General features: G+C 39.9%; 1 protein-coding gene across 2 annotated transcripts in view; it reads left to right on the top strand.

Annotated features, from left to right (window-relative positions):
- Nucleotides 1–19632, top strand: part of CPNE4 (copine 4) — a 215669-nt gene that overhangs the window by 156493 nt on the left and 39544 nt on the right. For both annotated transcript variants that reach the window (XM_071561211.1, XM_071561212.1), the window contains 3 exons: nt 6738–6836; nt 15804–15890; nt 16474–16533. In XM_071561211.1, the coding sequence (XP_071417312.1) occupies nt 6738–6836; nt 15804–15890; nt 16474–16533 (246 nt within the window). The remainder of the gene's footprint in view (nt 1–6737; nt 6837–15803; nt 15891–16473; nt 16534–19632) is intronic.

Below are 19632 nucleotides of genomic sequence, written 5' to 3'. Positions count from 1 at the left end.
GCACTATCTCTGCTTATATCTCTTCATTTTCCATGGGAAACATCATTTAGAACATTATTTTAATAAGCTTTTACAATTATTTCATGTTTCTTAATTGATTTCTTGTTGGCTTGATACTAAAAACTTTCTATGTTTGAAACTTCTGCTGGTATTAGTAGTAGAAATCACCCATAATTGGGAAGATCCATCTCCACTGATATTTATGCTCTGTTATCACCTACGGAATAGTGACCAGTTCAGACCCATTAAACCCAGTGCTGTGTGCCAGGTCGTTGATATCCAAGAGATGTGTAATTAACTCCCGCACTAACTGACAACAGAAGGAACAGTGTAATCAGTTACTCTGTATAAACACGAGTGGTGTTTGAGGACAGATTCAGGCAGCTCTGGTAGGTAAGAGCATTTTGTTCTCTTTCTGCCAAGTATCATCATCTTCCTTTCCTGCCTGACAGACAAGGCAATGGCTGATTTTTATCTGCTGACTTCCAGAGTGCAAGATAAAGCCAACCTGAGCTTTTTTTAGGAACTGAAAGTAGATAGTGGGAACTGGATAGAGTCTTGTTCTGTCTGAGAGCTTTCTGATACGCACGCATGAGTTGTGCCAAATCTCACTGCTTTGCTTGCCCCTTCTCCAGCAGGTACACCAGAGAGGCCTGCCATGAGCGATGCCTTTTTGTGCCATGTAGGGAATTGTTAGTTACTTGGATGAGCAAAAATCTGACACATCTAATGAGAGGAGGCACTACTGGGTCAGTACACTAGTTTATCACCTCTCTCAAAAGTTTTGGAGGACAGATTCTTTTGCATAGAGACAGAATATAGTGTGAACTAAAAGAAGGGGTACTCATGGAGAAAACTGCCAGAGACATATTGATAATCTCACAACAGGAGCCTTAGGGTAGTCTCTGCTGAAGTTTTTGCTGTTACTATATTTTGCTATTGGTTTATCATATCATATGTGAAAAAAAGCTGTGCATTGTGTTATAGACTGTGAAACCAAAGACAGTCTCAAAAACTTGAATCTCATTGATCAAGACAGAAAGTCCCCTTCTTATGTGTGCCTTAAAAATGTTCCAGCCTGCTCTCTCCTCTGTTGGACAACTAAGTCTTCATGGTGACAAGCAGAATACTTGACCCATTTCTGTGTTGCATTCTGAATTTCTAGGGGTACTTTGGATGGGAAAGAAAAAAAATGCTGTTATTAACATAGAGCTCTTTGCCCTTAACGTAAGGAAAGGTTAATTTATATTAAATTTATAGGCATGCATTACAACTGCATGGACCTGTATTTTAGGCCAGTGCAGAAATGGGAGTGTGCATCCATGTCCATGCTGAACCTGGTTAGTAATTGTTGCTTGTATATAAACTGTGGATGTTGTTGCATAAACCCAACTGTGACTGTAAAGTAGAAGCTTATTTATGTTTGCACCATGAAAAACCTAGATAGTCATTCAAAACCCAGTTACAAGTTGTCCCTCACTTGATGTAACTTATTATAGTATGTTTCTCTGTTTCAGAGCAGTATCTGTGGGCCTCATTTGTCAGCACTGAAAGATCTGTGTTTGAAGCTCCTAGGCACCCTTGTAATACAAATAAGGGTAATTAACAAGCTATGGTTTTAAGTAATTGGGTTTGAAGTGACCCTGATGATTCTTGCATGCTGTGAGCTGTCAAGAAGGGGCAACACCAACTGTGAGGATTCCTGTCATTGCTGAGCCTCTGCTGATGTACTCAAATCTCTGTTTGTGATGTAGAAATTGGTGTGGTGAAAGTGCTTCTCTGAAAGGTCCTTGTTCTCACTTGTCAAGAACTGGAACAGTCTCAGCCTGGTGTCAAATCACAGCTGTCAATAAAAATTACTCACTCTGATCTTGAATCAGAGGACTTGCCCCTTTTTGGGGAAAAGCCCAAGAATTCTCCTTCCCTTCACTCTTCTCTCCAGGCAGATAATTTTAAAATCAAATTTCCCTTGTGTTTATATTCACAAGCAGATTTTTTTATTTGTGTTTTGAGCCTGTCTTGGCTGCTATAATTACTACAGCATGTGGAAGGGAATGCTGAATCACTTACCATTAACCAAGAGGAAGCCATCGATGCATATCTGTCTCAATCTCCTTCGACAGCCAAAGGATCCGAGTCCAGTACAACCCTATCAGCTTTTAACTTCTCAGTTACCACCATCTATGTGCTGGAGGCACAAGTTGTCTCGTGGTGAAAACCTAATGGGGGCAAACCACTTGAAGCATTTCTCTGAAGGTATATAAGGAGAGAAGTCTCAGTACCTGCAGACACCCCCACACAAATGCACACTTAAAGTGGCCACACTTCTCTTACTTACGTCTCTTGGTGGGTAAAGACAGATAGGATGGTGACAATGGGAAGAATTATTTTATGACAATTGTACCAGAATTTGGCTGGCTCTTATATTGAGACTTGAAGCACCAATTTCTTGTTTCAAATCAGATCACAGAAATTAAAACTGAAAAAAATAATGCTTGATTTTGGATCATATGATAGGTAGCAATGCTTTTTTGTTGTTGAATTATCAAACAGGAAAATTGGCTTGTTCTGCAGGAAATACTGCATAGAGAAATTGGTTTATTTCTTATCTAGGCATCATCACATCACTGAACATCAGCATTGGCTGGAGCTGGATTATGGTTCAGGTTATATTTTTGTGAAATATAATTAAAATCAGAAATTGTGCAAGGGAGATTTTTGCTCACACAGAGATAGTGAGATTAATCTGGCTGTCATCTTCTGGGAAGCATTATGAAAATCAGTCACAGAAACCTGTGCTATTGTAGCTCCAGAGCCTATGCAATTTTTCTGGAATGCCTTTTGTGCTGAGAGTACTGGCAAAATCTAATCTCAGTGAAAAAATGGAAATAAAACCGGGGAAAATTTCCATATGCATCCACCTGAAATACCTTTTTCCTTTTATAATGGACCTTTCTCCCTCCTTTTTCCACTGAAACTTTCAGTTTCAGCTAGGCAGAAAATCTTTCGTTTTGTGATATTTACAAGACAAGCTGAAGGAATGATGATGGGGATACCCAGAACTGATCCTCTGAGGTCTTGGCTGAGCCTGCTGGTTGGCCCTGCCAGGCACAGTGCCTTTCCCTGAGATGGCCTGAAGCTGTTCCCTCTCCACGTAGTTCAGCAGGTGTTGGGAGAGGAAGGTAGAATGATGCAGGACTGAAAGGTGTTCTCCATCATTCCAGTCACTGCTATTCTATCCCCATGCAGCATTAGCAGCAGTTTTTATTGCTTGTGTTTGAGCTTGTAACCTAGAGATAGGAGTCTGAATTCCTTCACCAGGTATCTGAACACTGATTTACCAGTATTTAAACTTAAATGTATGGAAAGCCTCCTTAAATTAATGAGACTTTTATTAGAGTGCAGGTACACTGTTAATCATGTGCTTAAGCAGCCTCTGAGGGTGCGGACACAAAGAACACATCAAGGGTTGCCTGAAGATAAAGGATGACCTATGGAGGATTTGATTTGGAAAGCACATGGGGCCTTCCTAAAAAACAAAAGAAACAAAAAAACCCAAACAAAACACAAAACCAAAACACAAACAAGCAAATAAAAAACCAACCAACCAACCAAAACCCCTGAAAGTATTTCATGGAGCAATAGGACTTTGGTTACCACCTCTGGTCTTTACCTGATTCTGGATTATTTGCAAAGATCCTTCCCTGGTTATTTTATCTGTCTGAGTAGGTTTTTCTAAAAATATCTGAACGCCAGTATTTATATGTTTCAGAAGCACTTTTCATATACATGTGAAACGCAGAGTCATTCCAGTGTACAACATGTTTTTCAGACAGTAACAATTCATTTCTATGGCCAGATGTGAAACTCTGGGATAAAAAAAGAAGTCATAATGGATGTACTTGCAGAAATCCCCTTTCTGCCTTAGCTCTAAGTGAGCAAATGGCACTGAGACAATACTGTAATTGTTGGCCTTTTCCATGAAGCCAACATGAAGATTAAAGTACCATCTGGCTTTTGGAAAACTAAAGTTAGAAAACCTTTAGCTTGAAAGAAAAAGCGGTTGGATCCCTGTTGAGTGGACATTTTATATGTAATTTCACTTTGCTCCTCTCCATTTAAAATTCCAACCACAAATCAGCACTCAGAGCATTTCCCTCTTTGTAAGAGACAGCTTTCAAATAGAAATTTTTCAAAGTATCTTTTCCTGGAGGTCTTTGATAACCTTGGGCCTGTTCTTGTATATATGCTTCAGTTGATTGAAAGACTAAACCTGAAAAGCAAATCTGGTTGCAAAACTTCATAATAAGGGTTCTTTTTTTAGCTTTGTAAAATAGTCATTTTTTTTTCAAAAACATTGTTTTAAAAGTTAGCAGCATTACTAAAATGACACTTCTTGCAAATTTATAACAATTTGCTATGACATTTTGACAAATCTTTTTACTTAGTATTACTTTCAAGGTATTAAATAATTTTCACAACCATTACAGGAAAAAAAATGATTTTAAGTCATGCTTCATCTGTGAAATCTGTGTTTTCATGAAATATTTAAAAGGTAATTTCAATAAAAGATGAACAATTTATATTAGAAAGAAATTTCATGGAAAAATAAAATGAAGCTGTTTCAAGCTCTATAAGACAAAAACGGTTTCAGGGATTTTTTCATTTACCAAATTCATTTTTCTTGGACTTTTTTGCTGTTTTTTTTTTTTCTGCCAGCTCATCTAAAAATTGCAGTTGATAACAAGCATAGAGTGATTATTAATGAAGATTTCATCAGAAAGAATACTCCAGAGCTGTTGGCATTGAAAATACTGTGTAGTTTTTTCTCAGGCAGCATTACCACTATCAGAACCAGAAACCCACTCTCATTTGATTACTCTGGTATAAAATTTAGCCTATAAATAAACACACATGGGAACTGCACCCCTTTTCCCTCTGCCTTCCATCCACCCCTTCAGTGTCAAAGATGCTGAAAAGCATCTCCAAGTCTTAGGGCAAAATATTGTCATGTTTGGATCTGGAGATCTTTCTTCGGTTTGGGATCCCTGCATTAAACCAAAGCAAGTAAAATTGCAGGTGGCAGGATGGAAAAGTGTAGAGGGCTTCCAACCTGTGCTTCAAGTATACACTTGGAGGGGCTCACATGGACTAACATTATGTGGAAGAGGTTGTTTATTAACTTAACTCTGCTGAGAGGATGTTGAGTTGGTTTGGACAATCTTTCTCTTGTAACGTTTCTTGTCCATTTGTTCTCCTAAGAATTCAGTCGTTTTGTCCAAATCTCAAGCTTTCTACAGAGTCTTTTCCCCAGCCCCAAAGGAGTTGGCCACAGTGCTCACACACCAGCTTTGACTGGATCATTTGGGCTGGTTGGAGAGCACAGCTGGTGGGTGGGGAAGTCTGATTCGATAAAGTGCTTTTTTTGAAATATTTAAAACTCAAAATCCAGCCGAGATCTAATGATTTCAGTTTCCTTCTGGGTGAACTCAGTGTCCCTTTGGACCAAGCAAAGTTTGAATGGTTTGAGGAGTCTTTGAGGAGCAGACCTTGCTCTTGCTCTTGTGTTGTCTGAGTGGAAAGCTCTGAGCCTCATTGAGACAAAGCAGCCTGATAAATCCCACTGTTGTTAAGCTTGTTAATGCTGCCCCATCACCTCCAGTTTTGTGTAATTCCTGCCTTTCTCAGCAGGCAGCTCCTCTGCTTCTCCCTCCAGTGAAGTTCCCACCCCACACCCACGCACAGACCTGTAACACTCGGGCTCACACAAGGGAGTCAAATTTGCCCTCAAAGCCATCTGATAGATGTCAGTGCACTCCCCGTGTCACAGTACACATGGCTTTGAGGCATTTCACTTTAAAAAAAAATTACCTAAGAGATAATTTTAGCAGGATTTTTCCTATAAGGGTCTCCTGATTCAGGCAACTTATGTGACCTTCACGCAGAGAGCACATGAGGCTGAATTTTGGGTTTTGTCCTGTAAAGTTCTGAGCCCCTTTGTTGTCTTTGGACCAGTTTTAAAATTATAATTTAACTAAGCCTGTAGGTACTGCTGTGTGCTTTGGCCTTTGCTATCTGAATTGTATTTAGCTAAATCTGTAAAATAAAATTCTCACAGCTCAAACTCATTGAGATATTCATCTTTATACATGAATTTAGGAGAGACTTCCCAGTGACGTTTGGTTTGAATAGTCACTGTTGAGAAACATGGGATACAGCCAAGATATGGGCACCAAACACTGATGTGTGTCATTTCAAAGCCATTTCAGAGAACGATCTCTGTAACTGTTGTCTCACCTTCACTGACTGTAAAATGAGAACAGAACTGTTTGCCCAAAGCAGCTAGGGGTTGGAATATGAATTTATATTTGCAAAGCACAGCAGTGAGGTAAGCCAGGACACCATTTGACCATGAACATGCAAATACACATAATGCTGTGGGTTTACACCTACCAAAAAGATGTAGACAAGAAATCCTTTCTTTCTGAAATACATGAATTGTCTTTCATTAGGACTACTCCAAAACACACAACTGTCAACAGCAAGCTGAGCAGAGATTCCACTTGTCATTTTATTTTGATCAGGACAAGAATATGGTTTTAATGTGCCTTGTGAATTCCTTTTAGATAAAACACCCTGGGTATATCATAATTTATCCTGTCCTATTTTTCAGTAAAGCCTCCTTTGTGTCTGATGAAAAATGTTCTCTTTTGTTCTTTTCTCCTTTGTGTCCCCAGTGCATCGTTTGGGACTGGGATTCCAATGGCAAGCATGACTTCATTGGGGAATTCAGCTCAACTTTCAAGGAAATGCGCGGAGCCATGGAAGGCAGACAGGTGAGTGGAAGCACCCAGAGCTCTCAGCACTGAGGCTCTGTAGAGCAGCCCTGCTCCGACAGTGCTGGCAGAAACCAGGTGATGTTGCCTCATCCTCTCTGAGGAGCTAATGTGTGTTGAGCTCTCCCATAGGTTTTACTGTTACCTGGACAGTCTGAAAATGCAAAAAAACACATTTCCTGTATTTTCTGAAACGCTTAGGCTCTTTTTCCAGTTCCCATCCTATAGGCATTTCTTTCCACTAAGATTTATTCCCTTTGAGCCCAAGTGCATTGTTTCTGTGAGGTGCTGTGCTGTGATGGCTAAACACTCTGGGGAGTCACAGCATTTCCTGCTGGCCTAAAGGCCTTCACTGGGTAAGGGTCCTGCTCCATCTTGCTCCATTTCTCATGTGCTGCCTTCATTTCTGCCAGCTTTAACTTGAACCCACCATGAGGAAACTAATTGGTTTTATAAATATTTCATGGTACAGTCCTAAGGGAAAATGAAATTGTTAGTTTATTAATAATTTCACCTCTTTATGTCAGCTTGATCTTTTTAAATTGAAGTTGATGGTAATTATTGAATATGATAAATGATTTGCCATATCTAATTCCAGAAATTGTCACTTTTTATTATTACTTACTTCTGAAGGTGTTATTTTTGACAAATTTTCTGAGGAGGAGTTGAAAATGTTGAATCTGCAGATAATTTGTATTCACTGTTGCATGGTGATCTCAAAACCCAACACAAATGCCTAATAAGCTTCATTTGGGCTCTATATTAAGGTTCTGATTATAATGTGTTAATAGAAGGCTCCCTCAGAGTCTAAAGGTGTTTGATAAATGATAAGCAGTCAGGCGATGCCACAGGTCAAGAAACTTTTACCAGGAAGAAATGTCAAGAAACACTTTTTTAGATGTTTTCTGTTGAAGTTCTTAGAACACAGTAAAGTTTGGCAAATGTTGCTCACGTGTAAAATACTGTTGATATATATTAGTAATATATTACTCTGTTACAAATAACTCCTGAACAGAACCTGAGTGAAAATGAAACCCTGTTTTGCTCTCTCAAACTAAGTCAGAGGATCAAAACTTTAACCACACAGAATTTAAATGGAAATAAAGAGGTAAATAGATCACCAGATGAATAACATTAACAAGGCCAGTGATATGGCAACAATTCTTTTGTATAGAAATACCTTTGACTGGGGAAGAACTGTGTGAGAGTGGTAAAGGGTGTGTATTTGCAATGTAAATGTCTTCAAAAAACCACCATGGTCCTTCCCAAAGAGACAGCTTGTTGGCCAAGACAAGAGACGTGTAGTCCAGAGTGCCAGCACTCTCTGAAGGATAAACTATATATTCTTTATTCTGATGGAGAAAGTCTTTCTTTCCTCCCAGCTAGCAAAAAGGATGATTACTCTTTCAGAGGCGTTAGGAGCTAGTGCAGCCATTTGTCAGTTCTTGTTCTAGGTGACACTGCAGTGCTTCCCAGGAATGTTTTAATGCGGCACTGTGCTTTGAGTGCCTGAACCTTGGTCTTGCTAAGGGCCTGCCATTTGCCATTTGGCAGGTTGCCTTTCACCTGCAACACTGCAATCTTCCTCCACACTTCTAAGGCACTGTGCCATTATTTCTCTCTTGTTCCCCTCATTCTGTTGTTACTGCGCTGTTATTCTTTGCCCTTGTACCTGCAAAACCTGAAACTTGTTATGGCTAGTTCTCATGGGACACAATTACCACCAATGCGAGAATCAGTCTCCCTTCTCCTGTTTTCTAATCCTTATTTTGTAGTCTATTCCAGATGAAAACAAGATTTAGTGAGTAAGAGAGTAAGTACTAGTAATTTAAGTGGCTGATAAATAGTGGGCCAGAATTACACACGCCCATGCTAGATGGCTCTTGCAACTAATGAAAGCTGACTTTGATGAGCACAAATAGCATAATAGACAAGAACTAGCAGCAGGGAGTTTGAGCAGATCCTGGTGAAAATGACATAGTTGTTATGGAAAAATATAGGGATCACATGTTGTGCAGAAGTCCCTCACATTGGAAGTCATGTCACTTGGCTGGAGCCGGAAAGAAATTTCCCTTTCTCTCTCCCTCTGTCATCCTATCTCATTTTTCTCTGTTCTATAGAAAGAACTGTTGCTGTTAAAAGCAATATATGCCATTATCTGTGGACTCTATAAAAACATCTTAGTACGAAGTTTATGTCAACATCCTTTGTGCAATATTAAGTAATGTGATTAGCATTTCTCAGTTCTATTCTTTAGTTTTAATCTTCATTAAAAGAAAAGCACATGCAATGGAGTGTTTACTTTGAGTAAAGGGGTTATAGTAAGAAGGTGTTTTGCATTCAAATGAATGTGTTGCTAGGTATTTCTAGTAAGGAAAGCCACATAAGAGAAGCGTAATTACACATGAGGTGGCATGAGTAGGTTAGACACAGTTCTTTGTTAATGGAAGAGATCGTTCCATAGCCTGAGCCCAGAAAACATTGCTTTTCATGTAGTACTCTTTTCAATCAGAGGAATCAAACTGCCAGCTGCATCCCTAGCCCCTGGCATTAGGGACTCTTTCACACAGCATCACAACAGTGAGTGTCAAAGATGAGACCAAACTCTGGAATTTTATCCCATATGCTGTGAAAGCCAGTGTAAAGGGCACAGCTCAGGTCTGACATCCCCATTTGAGTTGCTAAGGAGACACAGTGGAACTTTTTCTTCTGGTTATATTTTCTTTTATGCAGTAGGCTTTACAATCAGCTACAGGACATTGCTGTAGTTCTGTTAAAAGATAATCAAAAGATAACCAAAACACCCTAGTCATCGGCAATAAGGGGGGTTCACTTTCCCAGGCAACTGGAGAGAACAGAACATTCATCACTGACAGGGAGTCCAGGAACTTTTATTAAGCATCAGCTGCAGATCTGTGCAGTGTTAGAGGAGGCTACACTGATGGCACAGTTCTCCCTCTGCCCATCAGCAATATCTATATTGGTTGGTATCAGCAGCACAAGTTGTCATAAATGCATTAAGCAGGAAGAGTGGGAGTACCAGTTTGTGCTGGGAGCAGGGAGGACCATGTGTCATCTGTGAACTGCCAGTACTCCTCACCATTTCATCAGCTCAGCTTATCTCTGGAGGAGTTGACGAGGATCTTTAAGTTCCCTTTTAATTGTATGTAGTTCGTCCTCTAGAAAACACAGACCGTTCTGACCCCTTCTTCAATCTCCCCCTCTAAAGGTAAAGATATATTTATCTTGTAGCCAATCTATCAAGTGCTGCAGAACCACTTGAGATGGTCAGAATGGCTATGTGCCACCTGCCTACTTACAGAAGTGATGGTGCTTCTAAGCCTGTTTCAGTTCCATCCCTGAGCTGGGGACTCTCCCAAGCTTTGGGTGCCAGCCTCTGAGGAGCTTACAGGTGGCTTGCTGGCCTTCCTCCAGCATTTCTCGGGAATGTGTGTTTGAGACCAGGCATCATTTAGACAAATATTGTGAATTTAGCAGTGGCAGCTTGCTGATGGTTGGACCAGTGCTGTGTGAAGGAAGAAGAGAAGATTCCTTATATGAATGAACACTTCTTTCGATCAGAACTGGTATAAGTAGTTTATTAATCTCTTTTTTAAATGTGTCAGGTCTTGGGTGAGATACTTGAATTGGGTGATAATCTTGAATTATGACTCCTTCTCAGAGTGTCAGTTGCTTCTCTGTGTCTGAAAGCACGTAATTTTGGGAAAACTTGCTGACCTTTGCTTGGTGGTACTGATGAAATCAATTCATGCTGTTTTAAGAAGATCTCCTGGTCATGGACAACTTCAGAATAATAATTTGGTGTGTGTTTCTGTTCCATAAAAATTACCTGATTGTCACAGACTGTTATATTCTGGAACCTAGCCTGTTTTCATACTGACCACCATAAAAACTGACTGAAGACATCCTGTTGTCCACATGCAGATCTGAGGCAATCATTGCATGCATAAGGGGTGAGTGGGGAACTTGGTGGTGCTGGTTTAACGGTTGGACTCAATGATTTAGAGGTTGTTTCCAACCTTAATGATTCTATGATTTCTAAACCTTCTGTTAACACTTTTCACTATTCCAAAATTCTTTATTTACTCCTTCACCATAATCTTGACACAAGAAAACAGAGTAAGTCCATCCATAAGTGAAATATTAATAAATACTTTGAGTTTATTGTATCTTAGGATTTGTTCCAAATACATGTGTAATATCTATATCTTAATATGTATGTATGGTGGCAGTTTTATCGGGTGTTCTAATATCAATCTATCAAATATATTTTAACAAAACTAGAAATAGCTTGAGACTACAAAAATGTAAATACTATTAAAGTTTATCATAGTTGATCAAAAAAATTCTCTACTAATGAGAAAAAAGTCTTTTTTTTTTTTTTTTAACTGGAGGCAACAAAGCCAGAGGGATCTGGGGGAAAAAAGTCAGGGAAATCATCTGGATCCCCTTGCAGCACAGGAGTTATGTAAGGAAAAAATCTGTTCCCGCATTACATAAAAAATGGACTTGTGTGCACACACAAACACACAGAAGGAAAGAGGGGGAAGAAACCCCACTGTACTTACCATCTCCACTACAGTCCCAGAAGGTCAGGGTGATATCAGGGAGGTGAGGAAAGCTACTGAAGTGCACAAGATTGATGGCATCTCGAGGGCGTCTGGGCTGGGTTCCCCCCTGTGCCCAGGTATCTGTGTGTGACCCTCAGTCAGGGCTTTGCATCAGGCAGCTCTTCAGGTAACTCTCAGACTTCTAGGCCTTTGGTAATGGGCCAAGGAGTTTACTGACACTAATGAACAATTCCATGCCTAGTTTTATCAGGAGACAGCCGAGTTCAGCCAGGGCTGTCTGCAACATCAGCAGCTGCTGCCATATCAGTCCCCTGCCAAATGCCTGTGAGGAGGCAACCAGGCTCAGGAGCATGGGTGAGGATGGGGGCCTTGCCTGGGCAAACAAAATGCTTTAACTTTTGCTTCGTTCCCCAGGGCCAAGGTCCAAGAGGAAACTGATAGTGATTAAAAGCAGCTCTTTTCCCATGTTGGATGTATTTTTGGGACAGGAAGACAAAAAAAACCCTCCTGTCCTCTTGCCTGGAGGGATGGCAGGAATGCACTCCCCTTTCAGGCAGGAGGAGATGCAGGTCACTTACAAGTGACTTGTTTTTCTTGAGACATGAGAAAGAGACAAGACAGGGTTATAATGCTGCCTGCTATCCATTGGATGTTTTGCCCCATCCATTAGACTGTGGTGCCTCCTTTGTCATTTATAAACCGTGCAATTTGTTGCAGCAGCTGCATGGGAAGGAAGGAGAGAGAAACAAAAGAATTGCAGGGGAGGCAAGAGAACGTGCCAATGCCAGCCCAGGCTTTGCCACAGCTCTCTAGCCTGTTCCTCACAGGACTGCCCAGTGCTCTCCTGTGCAAACACAGCGTCCCAGAGAAAGCAACTGCTCTTGCCTTAGGGCACATGAAATAAATTCTCCTGCCACCCTCAGCTCTGTCTCTAAATAGCTTGTGCCAGTGGTAGCCACATACTGTCCAGATTTGGAGTTTATAGTGATTGCCTTCATTTGGTCACCTGCACTTCCCTTTGCTTTGTGGCATGGGCACTTGCACTGTTTGCTTTTCTCTCTCTTCCTAAAGGTGTGCTAGGAGTGGAGTAAGGATGTTTGGAAAGGCAGCATCCTGCACTGCACAGAGTGACATCTCCCACTGAGGGTCCTCTGTCTCCTCATCACAGCCACAGTAGGACTAGGCCCTTCCATGTGTCAGCATGAGTTTACTGACTCTGAAGAACAGCTGAATGCAGTTTGGTTTATACTCAGAAATTCTCCACATGGTGGTTAAAATTTCACGGTATAAAAGAAACACCAACACAGTATAGTCAGGGGATTTCATTACTAACATTTGCACCATTACTTAAATTAACAAGAGATAGGTGGAAACCAGGTTGCTTTCTGTTTCACTGTGTTTGACAGGGAGGGAGCTTTCATAGCCCAGAGCTGTCAGGCACTTGGAGGAAATGCTAAGTGACTTTCAGAACAAAAAATCCAAACTTCACAATGTTTACCATTAGTGTCAGATTGCAGACTCTTGCATTAGTTTCCTCTCAATTGAAAACTTAATTTGAGAGAAGAAATGAATCAATAGAAAACGATGTCAGATACCAAATCAATACTGGGAATGCAGGAACAGCCTAGAAATTGAGGTTGGTCTCATAGTGCAAGCAAAATATTTGAGAATTGTTTCTCATTATTACTTACCTGCTTAGAGCTGTATTCTGAACTGTTCTCATTAGAAAAGTTGGAGATATAAAAAGACCTGTATAGGGAATTTCCTTCAAATAATGCTTGTCACATCTTTAGCTTGAACTGTGGGAATTGCCAAGGTCAGAACTGGATCTTAGTGCGTGAGGATTGAGGTTTATTAAAATACTCTTAACTGGCTTTTTTAAGCCTGTGAACTGGGAAATGTCTTCTCCCTCCTTTCCTATTGCTTTCCTTTCTTTATACTCTCATCAGCAGATTTAACAGGTGCAAAATTGTTCTTTCTGTGTTCCTACTTTCTAGAAATTTTCTAATCTGATCTTTCCTTTGCTTTATTATCCACATCAACCAATGACATTAGTGACTTGCACATAGAATATTTTAATGAGCTTTAGGTAGTTGCTGAGAATTGTTATTCATACATCTCAAAATGCATTGCAGGGTAGGGGAACATTCATAATTCTATTTTAAAGTTAGCAGAGGGAACCTGAGAGGTTGGCCACAGGAACAGACTTTTTTCCCCTGAGGTCATGTTTTGTACTACTTTCATCCTTATGTATTGTAAACTTATTCCATATACCAATACCATGAGCATAATATTTTTCAAGCTTAAGTAATCCTTTTCCTAGTGAGAGAAATTATATGCATAGTATATGGCTTCATATAGGTCAGACCTTGTTTAAACATGTACATTGAAAAGTATTCATGTTGGAGGATACTGAAATTAAGGAGGTGCACCTTGGATGTTTGGGGAGAAGCAACAAGATCTCTCCAGTGTATTTCAGTGTCAAAGTGAGTAGCTCAAATCCTGTCTCCTACTTTTTTTTCTATTTGATATATTACAGTTTATATATAATTTCCAGACAGCTCATTTTCTCTGTAGGAATGCTTTCAGTGGGTGTGCAGACAGCTGTGTGTTAAACCGTTTTGCCCAACAGCAACATATGAAGATGTGAGTGGCCAGTGCTTTTGCCTTGCTATCTGTTTCCCAAAAATCAGCTTATTGCACTCTGATGTTGTGTCTCAGAGTACTCTCTTTGCTTGGAGAGAAGGGATGTTATTTCTTGAGCCTGACTGCTCCTCTTGAGCAGAGAGAACATATATATGGAGGATTTCCCCTGAACTTGAGAGCCTATGTGTGCCTGTCTTCTCAGCTGGAAAATTCGCTTCACAAGACAAATAATTGAGCTGTAGGCTAGCTGGGAGAGCCAGCAGTTGTGCTTCCTGCAGTTGGAACAGCCCTTTTTCTTTTCCCATTCTTCACTCTGTCACCTGTCTCTAGTCCACAGAGATGAATACACTCCTCCTCCCCTGTGCAGAAATGGTCTCATATTGCTCCAAAGCCATATGGTTTGCATTCCCTTTTCTGATGTTTGACAAAATCTCTAAGTCTGAAATACTTCAGACATCCAGATCATTACTCTTAGGCAATGGTTTGCAGCTCGATGAAATAGCTGTGGCTGTTCATAGGGCAAAAATAGTTTTAGGTGCTCAGACCCTTTGCTATGATATATCACATATGAGCTTCACTATAGACAAAGTATTGTACCATTTATGAAGGTTTTCATTATAGGAAAAACATTGTAATACTTCAGACACAGATAGATAGATAGATAGATAGATAGATAGATAGATAGATAGATAGATAGATAGATAGAAGGAAGTTTCATTTCAAAACATCATAATAGGTGTTTTTAGATAATAGGTCATCTTGGTTCCTTTTGGGGTTCTATTCTTTGTGTTACCCAACATAACACCTTCCTGTAAGAAAATAGTAATGTTATTATAACCACATTTAGTAACACATTACACATAAAAGTCTGGATGTACAAGTGCCAATGTACATTTTATTCCTGCAGTAAGAGGCATGAATAATACTGCAGACATTAGAGGTGATGGTTTGCAAGTTTGAAGCTATTCAATCTGCCTGAAACCAGAGGAGGGCAGAACACTTGAAACTGAAATGATTAAGAACCTGAGAGATGTTATGAGGAGAACAAGGCAATATATTTGAGTAACAAGGTAGGACTATTTTGCTGTAAAACTATTTGTAAATAAAACCATGAGAAAATTTTCAAAGAGTTTTTTAATATATTCTTAGGGAAATTTCCAAACTTATCAGTAATTAACTTCATCTTTGTGCACTTTATAGTGATTTTCTTAACTTTTTGTTTTGCTATCAGACTTAGAGGAGAAACTGGTGCGCTCTTTCAAGAGAAAGCAAGATTATAGCTGATCAGAATTTCTCCAGTCCTGAGTTTAGTACAAAACTCCAGTGTACTGCTCCAGCAGTTCTGTAGTTAATTCAATGCATCAGGTTGCTCCCCCCAGTATTTTCATCTGTATTAAGTTAGTTCTTTTTTTATCCTATTAAATTATCTCCAAAGATCTTCAGTGTTGCGCATGTAACACCTGAACCTACAAGACTGGAAGATGACAAAAGAGTCTGGATCTCTCTCTTAGTGTCATGTCCACCTTTATGTGTACAAAGACTGATGTTTGCTCCGGGTGTTCTTCTATTAAGATCATTCTCTGCACAGTTAATAGTTTTCATTGGCTCCTCTCTGTGCACCATTATTTGCTATGATTTAGTCAAATGTGGAAATTAGACAGTGCAATTTTTGTTAATTATTCAATTTGTACATAAGTTTCCCTTCAAAGAGTGACTGCTGTTTTTGCAGGTACAATGGGAATGCATTAACCCCAAGTATAAAGCAAAGAAGAAGAATTACAAGAACTCAGGCATCGTCATCCTTAACCAGTGCAAGGTAAATATGTATTTTGCTCTTTGGCTGTTTCTTTACTAAGCTCTCAGTGATAGATTTTAATGGTGGTTGGAAACATGGAAACAAAGTGGAACTGCCTGTAGAACAGCAATGGAAACTCATCCCCCACAAAAAGTAAAGACAAGGACTTGAATCTTAAAAGTAAACTGAATGTTCCCAGTTTTCCTGTTCCATTTCTCTTGTCCTGTCCCTGCTGCTGTGCAATGGAGAAGGCAGTGCTAAACTTATACATCTAAAGACTTGCCAGCTTTCTGTGTTTCCCTTTTAATCCTTCTATCATTTCTCCAAAATTGCTCATTCCTCCTAAATCAGCAGCAAAATTTCCACTGACTTCTCACTGAAAAGAACTTGGTTCTACTTTTGACGTAAATTTACCTTTCTTTAGAATTTTAATATTTTCTCTGTTTGTGTTTTTGTTTCTGTCTCAAACTGTATTTAATGATTTCTTCCTGTACCTTATTTTTGGTTGGTCTCTCGCATCCTTCCAATGTATTGTTTTTTCAGGCAGCTCTCTGATGTTTCTCAGTACACAGCTAAGTTGCATGTCTTGCTTTCTTGTCTGCAGATCCACAAGATGCATTCTTTCTTAGATTATATCATGGGAGGCTGCCAAATACAGTTTACAGTAAGTGACTTACGTCTCTAATTCTTTTCAAAGGAATGCAATCCCCTTAGATACCAATTCATTCCCTTCACGGAGAAATGATTCTTACATGCCACTCCTCAGTAAATTATTAAGGTCTTACTGCAAAATGCATTAAGGGCCAGTCTTCCCTTCCAGGACGAGTCCTCCCTCAAAGCAGGTTGTTGCCCCTCAAATGGGGCCATGCAGAGGGTCACACACACAGAGACGAACCTGATGGGCCTCTCTCTGACAACCTGGGGTAGGTGCTGTTGTTTGATGCCTCAGCCAGAGCTACCAACAGTAGGATGGCACCACAGGGGGACCCAGCTGCAATTTAGAGGAAATTCAGAAGCTATTCAGTTCAAGGAATGGGATAAAATGATTTACAGAGCTCTCCATAACCAGAAATACAATATTTTTCACTTCCAATTAATAATTCTGAGAAACACTTAATGATGTGTGGGTTTGATTTTGGGGGTTTTTTTTAAATCTAAAACATAATGTGATTATGATATGATATGATATGATATGATATGATATGATATGATATGATATGATATGATATGATATGACATATCAGTATTTCCCACAGTATAGGAATACAGATTGTGCCTCAGTTCCAGTCTAGTTGATGTGACTTTTCATTCACGCCAGCTACAGAGCTAAAATCATTGCATAAGGTTATGTTCTTCTGGAAATCTTTTCTCTTCCTGTAGCATCCTGCCCTGTCTCTGCTTCCATGTATCAAGTATCAGACACTGGATGCTACTGAAATGTTCTGTTTCATTTTTTCCAGACAAACCTTCATTTCCCCAAAAGATTTGGCCAAAAAGAAAGGATTTTTTTGTTATTTTTCCTAACAGAAAGTTCCAGCAATAGCAGCAGGTGTTGTAGTGGGTTGTCTTCTTGTTTACAGATCAGCTTTTTGAGGTGTAAAAAATTCACTTTGCCTGTACACATCACATACTCACTGGGTAACACCCAAAACTGAGGACTCTTCTCTCGGGTTTTGTTGGAAATACCTACTGTAGTGGACAAAGATCTTTATAGTTGTCTTTTCTCATGTAAAGCATCGTGTGGAATTATCTCCTGCCTTACCCAACCACTTCTTTTATCCCCACATGCCTGCAATGCACATTTCTCCTACAAATTTGAAACTTGCCAGTCCCTGGTAACCCCTTTAATTTATCTTTCCTGACATTTCCTCCCTAAAAATATGACTGGAAGAACTCAGTCATCAAATGTGTTCAAGGTCATTTAGCAGAAAGACATTAATGTCTTCAATTAATATTTGAAAGCCTTTTCTAATAAGAACATGTGCTTAGGCACACGTGAAGACCGTTAATATTCATTTCCCACAACTCCAGCTCAAGCACAGGGACACTGCAACCATTAGAAAGTGTCTAGGGATTTATACATTAAGTTACAGCTGTGCTTTTTAAACTCTTCTTAATTCCTTCTAAATGCTTTCCAACGGAAGAGCAAGTTCTTACACAGTGCACTGGAGGCTTGTGGCAGTTTCTTTGCCTTTTATTTACTTGTCACAGGTTTCCTACTATTAGGCTGTGAACCAGAAGTTTAAAAGTGGTGGGGTAGATGGGTTAAAGTGAACAGTATTGCTTCTCCTATATTTTACTGTATTTCATTTTGCTGAAATGAAACAAAACAATTGGCAATAGGAAACTTAGGTAAACTCATCTGCAAGTGTGGGCAAGCAAGGGCATAAAGGAAATGGAAGATTCATTATAATGTGAACCACAGAGATCCCCTGAGTGACTGTTGCCCTCAGTGGTATTGTATAAGCTCATCCCTATCAGTTTTCGTTTTCACCTACATGGCCTCAGGGGAAGCCTCTGTGAGTCTCTGTGCCTGGAGCTCCTCTCCACAGGCATAACCCAGTGGTTCTGCCTAAAGACCATCACAAACTGACTGTGTTCTCCTTCCTCATGTGCCGGTCCTCAGCACAACTGACCAGCCTGGTTGTGAGATGTGCTGTTGCTTCCAGGCACAGATCAAAGGCTCTCCAGTGGTCACTGATGCAAAGGGTGCAGCCTACAGGGCAGATGTTCCTGCTCCCTTGCTTACTGCACACATCATATGATCTTTTCACACAGTCCTAACCTGATTAACTCAGACAACTGAAACAGAGGAGGCCTGTTCCTTCCACTTTCCCAGATTCCCACTTTTTTTTAACCAGAATGGATGTGGGATTTTCTGAAACTCTCCTGTTATGTATATTGTTGTTATCATTGTCTTAATATTAATGACATTTCTGTTGAGCTTATGCTGTGTACAGGCAGTACAACACAACTGGGATTGGAAAGGGCACTGCTGAGGGAGGGAAACTGGGGTGCTAAGCACACATTTGACAACAAAAAGATGTAGTATGATGTACCTGCTGAGTTAAGGCACTAATGAAAGCTTTGGTAACATCATGCCGGTGCTCTTGGGATACTTTGTACATCTATTGTAGGTTTGTAGTTAGCAAGAATGTCTCTGAAAAGCAAAAGTAAACTTTCTCTTGAAAACCAGTTATTAAGAAGCTTTCATCTATAGAGAGCAATAGTGCTGATTCCAGTCCTCTATTTTTATGGCCTGCTTATTGCCAAACCCTGTATCTCTTATCAGTGTTTCCTGCTGCAGAAGAAATGTTCAGAAGTTGGCAGTGCAAATGGGTCTTCAGTCAGAAGGCTTTTTCATCACTTTAGGAAATACAGCAGAAGGAATGTGTAATGTGCATTAAAGGAATTGTAATAGAAAGATATATTGGACAGATGCTCTCTCAGGCAGGTCACAGTGCTGGGCAGGCTGATTTGTTGCTGGCAGATCTAGCAGGAGGTCCCAGGAAGTTTTCAGTGTAATGAAAATCACCCTTTTACAAGGTTGAGGGTAAAAATCCTCAGTACTACGAGTGTAGCTATTGCCACATTACCACTTCTGTGGTATGTTAACTTATTTTTACAAATCCTCATCCTATGCATTTACACAAGACCTTAGTACTCGTGGGTAATGCTAAAACAACAGAGTTCTGCGTGGTTATTTTGGAATCGTGGCAAATTACACAGTGGTCATCTTTCTGACAACTTCTTCCCTTGGGAG

This window comes from Pithys albifrons, chromosome 7 (assembly GCF_047495875.1).
Source record: "Pithys albifrons albifrons isolate INPA30051 chromosome 7, PitAlb_v1, whole genome shotgun sequence".
NCBI classification, from domain to species: domain Eukaryota; kingdom Metazoa; phylum Chordata; class Aves; order Passeriformes; family Thamnophilidae; genus Pithys; species Pithys albifrons.
Note: the sequence above shows the minus strand (reverse complement) of the source record. Positions and strands in the feature narration are given on the sequence as shown.